At 38.9% G+C, this 7,700-nt stretch overlaps 1 protein-coding gene across 5 annotated transcripts in view; it reads left to right on the forward strand.

The window, feature by feature from the left end:
* The window catches only part of LOC117961090 (1-phosphatidylinositol 4,5-bisphosphate phosphodiesterase beta-1), a 165,155-nt gene that overhangs the window by 143,521 nt on the left and 13,934 nt on the right, over window positions 1–7,700 (forward strand). For 4 of the 5 annotated variants that reach the window (XM_034899489.1, XM_034899488.1, XM_034899486.1 and 1 more), the window contains 8 exons: window positions 1,706–1,844; window positions 2,509–2,562; window positions 3,402–3,621; window positions 4,707–4,875; window positions 6,539–6,615; window positions 6,722–6,811; window positions 6,953–7,010; window positions 7,335–7,421. In XM_034899489.1, coding sequence (XP_034755380.1) covers window positions 1,706–1,844; window positions 2,509–2,562; window positions 3,402–3,621; window positions 4,707–4,875; window positions 6,539–6,615; window positions 6,722–6,811; window positions 6,953–7,010; window positions 7,335–7,421 — 894 coding nt within the window. Of the gene's footprint in view, window positions 1–1,705; window positions 1,845–2,508; window positions 2,563–3,401; window positions 3,622–4,706; window positions 4,876–6,538; window positions 6,616–6,721; window positions 6,812–6,952; window positions 7,011–7,334; window positions 7,422–7,700 lie in introns of those variants that run through there. The other variant, XR_004660315.1, reaches the window with a different exon arrangement.

A 7,700-nucleotide genomic window follows, 5' to 3' on the forward strand; every position in this document is an offset into this window, starting at 1 on the left:
TTGTGACACATTTTCTGATCATGTTGAAAGTCTCAAATGAGGATATGATTTGAGGTTGACAACCAAATCAATCAATCAGTTTCAATGGATACCTATGACAATTCCCTAGACCTCATAGTGATCCTATCGAGGTCTGTAATTGTATGGTAATAGGTCTAACCCAGATTTAATCAGTGTCAATCTTAAAGGTACCCCGGGCCGATTTGACCCACTGAAATCCGTTCTATGGAGTTCACACTCAAGGACGCACATGCTATGCTTGCGGTCTACATGATATACTGTTTATTATTTCACGCTATTTAACTGATTTATCATCAGAAGCATAAGTGACGAAAATGTGGGTGTAAAAGCTACACAAAATGATTCAAAAATGTGTCTCTGTTTTTAGCAGAAGGAAATGCATTCAACCTATTTATTAGACTTTAGGCATTTGTACAGTACGTCGACATGTCTAACCAAATCACAAATACAAAGATATGTGTGATTATGTGAGACACAGTGAGGAACCGCCGACCAACTGATGTGATGTGATTCACTGTACAAGAATTGGCAGCTACCTTTAACCCTAGTACAGGCTGCAGTTTGAACATAACCTAAATGCCAAGCAGCTCCAATCCAAATCCTGGCTGCAGAGAATGTGACCTTCTGCTTTGTTCCAAGTGTAAAAACTCAGTAAAGATTGCACTGCAACACTTCACACTAATGGGCCATCAACATTACAACAACAGAAGGAGATAGGTGTAGGGGCTGCATTGAGGGTAAAGTAGCTGCAATCTTTGTTACTGTGGTGTCATTTTGAATTTACTTGACAGAAAGTACAGGTAGCCAAGGATTAATGTAGGTGTAGTGCAACAGGGATGTGAGAGGCACAGGGTCATCTCGGGTTATAACAAGAGGGGACTGGAAAAAAGGGTTGTTCCTTAGGGGCTTGTATTATTTGATTTGCCAGCTGATATGATTAGCCAGGAGGATGTCGAAGGAGTGCTGTTTCATGCTGTGACCATGGCAACAGTCACCAAAGTAGTAGAGCATCAAAAGGGAGAGCACATTGTGCGGATATGAATGCAGAGAGAGTGGGGAAAGAAAGGAGAAGAGCTACCTAGTGTGACTAGAACAGAAATTATTTTAAATTTGTTTAACATTTTAGAGTTAAGGACATATAGACCGAGAGCCGGCGGAGCCTAGGGGAAATTAAGATCTGCTGAGCCACGGCACTAGAACAATGTTGAGAGTGGGTTACCAAAGCTATGTCTACCAACTATCCTGCAGGACACAGGTACAGCAAAAGACTTCTGAAAGCAGATACCACCACTCAAGGAGGTTTTTCTTCCACTAAAAAACTTGTATGAATGTGTATTTGTAGGCTTTGTGAGACAGAAGAATTGGATATTCAGTTAACTTTGTGTTCATGTTTAAACAGAAGAAAACAGCATTTATTTAACCTGAAAGCAGTAGATCAGTTGTGTGTGACAATTTATGCAATTTTTGATTGTGTGTGTGTGTGTGTGTGTGTGTGTCTGTGTGTGTGTGTGTGTACGTTTCTGTTCACTTCTGCACCACCATTTGCAAACACTGAGAAGGTATACATGTGCTGCTCATTTCACCGTACTTCACATTTAAAATGCTCTACAGAGGAGTCAGTGCTGTATTTACAGATGTGTTGACTTGATTGATCTAAATGTTGAAACTTTCATGTGATGGACAGGTGGAGGCAGGAAGTGATGCCCCCTCAGAATCTATGGTGGACCAGAGGGTGACGTTGCCTGCAGAGAACGGACTGAGCCACACACCCATTATTGCTCCCAAACCCCCTTCGCTTGTTGGACACCAGCCCCAGTCTGCAGGTACTCTATGGATAACCAGCCTTCAAATCCCATCTCCCCATTTTCCTAATATCTAAAATGTCACCTGCGTTCTAAATGCATTGAAATTATAACATTATGTTGAAAAATCACATTCACTTTGAGTAACACACAATTAGAAATACACGATAATTGTTCTATAGGAAAATGTACACAATCTTCAATGAGATAATACATGTTATAGTTTGCTTTAGTAAATACTCACACTCTTACATTTTGCACCTTTTTATGAAATGTTGCAATTAATCTTCTGTTGTTAATCACGATAATTCAGTCATAATTTCTCTGTCAATGTCTTTTATGGACAAGAGTTTGAGGATTACAGGTTACAGATAAAAGCCACAACTGAGAAGAAAAAAAGATTATAAGGACATTATATTAATATAATAAGAGAAAATGTGTACTTCTCTTTATATCATGTTAATTAGATTTATAGATAAACAAGGTTCTATTGTTCAAATAGATGTAACTTCGCAACCAGACCATATTTATTATCTATATTAAAACAACATGAAAATATAATTTTTCTGTTGTATATTAAAATCAGAACCAAAATATCTCTGATCTTTTAGGAACAGAGATATTTTGTCACTTAGCTATGCAACCAACTGGCAGCTCAACACCTAAACTTGTTTTTGGTAACCAGGCTCATTGAAACCATCAGTGAAGACTGAAGACATCATTCAGAGTGTCCTCACTGGTAAGGATTAGTTTTTAACCCTTGTGTTGTCCTCCCGGGTCAAAAACATTAACACTTTTCTTTTTGACCCTTTTTTCCACATTTTCAACACATTGTTATTATTTTTTATTTCACTACCACCACCTTACTACCACTAGTTTTACTCTACTTTATGGAGTCCATGGTCAATAACCCTCATTTATATAGAATTATACCTAATATTTGAGCTAATAAAGCAGATTTTATGAATTATTTTGACTAAGAGTGAAGATCAGAGGAACGTATGTTGAGTGGATGAGTTTGGTCAGGATGCTGATTTGACTGACTGATTTTTGTGGTCACGTACATGATACGTGAGTTTAGGCATAATCCTGTCAAGAATATTGAGTAAATTGATTAAGTTTGCGATATAAAGACTTACCAGAAATACAACATACAATGTTTTTTTTTATGAAAAGATCATTTAGGTTCATGAAATTCACAGTTAACCATATGCTGTCATGTAAAGTTTGAGTCACATGTGTTGTCAATGCAGTGCTTATGACTTTATGTCTCTAGATATGATGGTATTATTCTGTTGGTATGTTCATCACTCCAATGCAACTCCAATGCAGCTACCAAGTAATTGCTAAAATCAGCTGTAACATCATGGCGCTTATGTACTGTATGTCCACACTATTTGACTATTTTAGAAACTGATTTGCATTTACAGTTAATTAACACTGATAACCTTTATTTATAGAGCATTTAAAATCTACATTACAAAGTGCTTCACAAAACTAATTAAACTTGGCTTTTCAAAATGTATTGTTCAGTCTGTCACCCTGTTTCTTGCTCACTTTTACGTCCCCTGCCTTTAGAATTAGAGGCTCAGACAGTGGAGGAGTTGAAGCAACAGAAGGGCTTTGTCCGAGAGCAGAGGAAGCAGTACAAGGAGATGAAGGAGCTGGTTCGGAAACACCACCGCAAGACCAGCGAGCTGATCAAGGAGCACACAGCGCGTGTGTCTGAGCTACAGAGCCAGCATCAGCGCCGGCGCTCTGCCCTGCAGAAGAGCCGCAAACGAGACGGTAAGAAAAGGTAGGTAGCCTCCTCCTCTTCTCCTCTTCAAACTGCCCTACTATTTGTTTCCCTCTTCACCTCTTTTCATTTGAGGTCTTTACCTTTTGCTCTATCTATGTTTACAAAAAATAAATCCACCAAATAAATGCAACTAAGAAAAATAGGCTTTTTTTTTTTCCTATAACTAACTGGCCAAATATTGAGATATTTCTAGTAAAGCTACAGTTAGCATTAAACATTGCACTACTTAATATAAGAAAATAGAAGGTTTTGGCCGTCTCTGTCTTAGTTGAAAGTCATTATGTGAAAAAAAGTAAATTACTATCAAGTTCAGGGAAAGTGGAATGCCATAAAAATTAAATTATAACAATACAATCTTTTTGATAATACATAGTATGTTAAATGGTGGTTGGATTTTCCTTCCAAACTTTCTTCCCTCATTCCTTTCTTTCTGTCTTCCATCTACAGAAATACACAGTACACCATGCACTTGTAAATACATAGATACACTGTTGCATATTGTATTTCTCCAAAACACACCATACAAAGCAGACATTGCATTCTTCAGAAAGAAAAAGAGGATGAGCTATGTGTATAATAGGAATAAGGGGATAAAGCTTCCTGCAAGCCTCAGGGAGACGTTCAGGGCCCTCAGCAGTCCATCACACAAGAACGATTACAGTCCTCTCAGCCAGTGTAGACCGCAGAGGGCCACTGCACGAGACAGATAACACATTTCTACCAAGTTACTTCAAGGTAGAAGATAAGTGCTCCTCCTTGTGTTTGAAATAGCACCATCATGGCACCATTCCCTAAAAATGTTAGCCAGGATAAGGGCATCCATGTGCATTTCTGTGTTACAAGTTTTGTTAATATACAGTAGAAGTTTTATTGTATATAAAGATACTTCTAATATGGATTCATTTACAATGTCCAGTTATAAAATGAGTAGGAACCACTAAACTGAAAAGGAAGGTATCTTAATTTGAATATGTTCTGATTATGTGAATGCACTGTGTGTGTGTATGTGTGTGTGTGTGTGTGTGTGTGTGTGTGTGTGTGTGTGTGTGCGTGTGTGTGCATGCGTGTCTGTGTGCGTCCAGTCGGTCTGAACACTCTCTGTCGAGCCTGGACCAGGAGTTGTGTGAGCTGGATCAGGAGTGCAGCCAGAGGCTTGCAGAGCTGAAGGAGCAGCAGCAGCAGCAGCTCCTCACTCTTCGCCAGGAGCAGTACTACAGCGAAAAGTACCAGAAACGAGAACACATCAAGCAGGTACTCAAGAACACACACCACAAAGACACACATATGTTGATGGAACTAATTATTAGTTATAAATACTAAATAATATTAGTTAAGTAAATACTAAGCAAAAGGGCTGCAACAAATATGTCTCACACCGTCTGTTTTCTCTTCACTTTTAGAGATGTACATATCTACACCTTTCTTGTCAATGTCTGATTTCTAGTGTCCTCCTTCACTAGCGCTACTGACAATATGGATACGGACAAAATCCTTTTTTAAACTCTATTTGCATGCACATGCAAGGCTCTAAATCTTTATGGCCTTTAAAATACGTTTCCATTTTTTAGTAAAATGGCTAAATTACTGGAAAATGAGTAAACAGTAAGATTCATCTCACACTTGCTCCAGCCAAAACTACGCTGTGCCCGAAAAGGCTCACACAGTTGTTGTTTTTAATTATTAGGTACATACTGTACATATTATGATGGAAGGATGGACCGAAACCCCCTAGATCAAATGTCATATTTCCTGTCAAATGTTAGCTGCCTATTTATGGCCAACATATGTATAGCTAATTTCACACTTGAACTTATGTGCCATCATTAAGCTCTTTTATTTATATACTCTATTATTCACTTTCCCAGAGTTTATAATACCAGTTAGGGTGGTCAGTGTTTCCATATAAACACTAGCTATAAACATACATATATAAACAAGTGCATAGTGTATATAGATGAACAGGCACGTGTATGCCACACACATGCAGGAGCTTGCCCAGGCTTGTGTTGGACTGGATATAATGCTGAATAAATATTCCAGCCATCATTCTGCTGCCTGTACACATGTTCTGTATGGTGTGGAAAAATGAATGTCTTCTGCTCCAGTACACCTGCACAGTAAACACAGCTGAGGTGTCACAGCAGTTTATTCAAGCAAAAGACAACAAGCATAATGGAGATTGTGTTGTTTCCATGATCTGAATTATGATCAGTGGCTTCAGTTAAATGGACAGTTTTTCTACAAATCAAAATTACATATTTTCCTCTTACCTGTAGTTTTACTTATCAGTCTAGATTGTTTGATGTCCACCATATAGATGTCTGCGTTCTGTCCAATATAATGGAACTAGATGGCACTCAGCTTGTGGTGCTAAACTCTAATACTGCGGGTCCACCACCTGATCACTGCTGCCCAGATTCTGGCTCCAAAATTACAAGATGTCAGCACTCGTATCTTGGATATTTGCACTGCGTTGTGCGGAGGCGCGTTGTCCAGCTTTATATAAAGTCTATGGTTGGACCAAGAGGGAGTTCTGAGCGGCATCATACAGTTACTGGGTGTAGTTTGTTGTCAAGAAAATATAATACATGAAGCTGCTCACAACTGGGTCATGATTTCTGAAAGGAGACAGTCCTGTAGATTTTTTTGGTTCTTTGAGCACTCAAAGCCAAATGTCATCTAGTTCCATTATATTAGAGAGATGGCAGACATCTCTGCCTCCAACACTGGGCAACTCACACCAAAACACCTGGAGAGATAAATAGCACTACAGGTATGAGGACTCTTTATTTTATTTAGGGTGAACTGTCCCTTCAAAGTGAAATATTGGCTACAGTCATCAGGAATTAAAAGCAGATGTTTCCAATCTTACTCTCTTTGCCCTATTTTTTGTTGTCTTTGTTTCTCTCTCTAGCTGGTTGAGAAGCTGACCACTATAGCAGAGGAGTGCCAGAGCGCTCAGATCAAAAAGCTCAGAGACGTCTGTGAGAAGTAAGACGTCTGTGTTCAGTGTACAGCATACACACACCTATTTACACAAACAAAGGGACCCTCATTCTTTCTGTATCTTCTTCCTTCTCCATCTCGCCATCTACAGAGAAAAGAAGGATATCAAGAAGAAAATGGACAAGAAACGGCAAGAGAAGATCAGTGAAGCCAAATCTAAAGACAAGAATGTGACAGAGGAGTAAGTACCGGTATCTGTTTTGAAGATTATTAACTTGAACAGTTATATTTATATTACCACTAGATGTCACTAAACACTAAAGATTGAGCTCTAGTGGGGCTGGTTGCTTGGTTTATCTGTTGATTAAAATTGTCCCCACAGAGAGAAGCTGGAGATCAACAGATCATTTGTCAACGAGGTTGTGCAATACATTAAACGGGTAAGAGAGCACACGGCTATGGTCTGATAGAGATTGTAAAGTCCATAACATCAACATATAATATGCCTAAAATGTAATACTGCAGTTGAAGTCATTTAATTCAACATTTTCAAATTTAAATTAGTATTGACACCTATGATACACACCACTACTACACATTTATGGGTGCAGTAATACTATTGATGACATGCAAAGACCTTATAGTATCTCTTTGTGTGTGTGTGTGTGTGTGTGTGTGTGTGTGTGTGTGTGTGTGTGTGTGTGTGTGTGTGTGTGTGTGTGTGTGTGTGTGTGTGTGTGTGTGTGTGTGTGTGCGTTTTGTAGTTGGAAGATGCACAGAGTAAAAGACAGGAGAGACTACTGGAGAAGCACAAAGATATCCGCCAGCAAATCTTGGATGAAAGGCCAAAGGTAAGACATTTTATTGAAAAGATGTTAGATGGAAACTCATAAATGAAATAACCCTTGATTTGTGACGTGTTTGTTGATACTGTACACTCTGATATTTTTCATTACTTCCATGACATTCTCACCATAGCGCGTTTTTTAAGTTACTGGACTGTTGCATGGCAGGATCCACTGTCAGGGTGTCCAGGGTGCACGGCTCAGCACGTCTTTCAATCCTTGCATGTGCACAAGAAAAAGAACTTGTTCCTAGTATTTACTGGTGAGGCTAGAAATGGCAATCCA

The sequence above is a fragment of the Etheostoma cragini genome, chromosome 18 (genome assembly GCF_013103735.1).
Source record: "Etheostoma cragini isolate CJK2018 chromosome 18, CSU_Ecrag_1.0, whole genome shotgun sequence".
Classification (NCBI taxonomy): Eukaryota; Metazoa; Chordata; class Actinopteri; order Perciformes; family Percidae; genus Etheostoma; species Etheostoma cragini.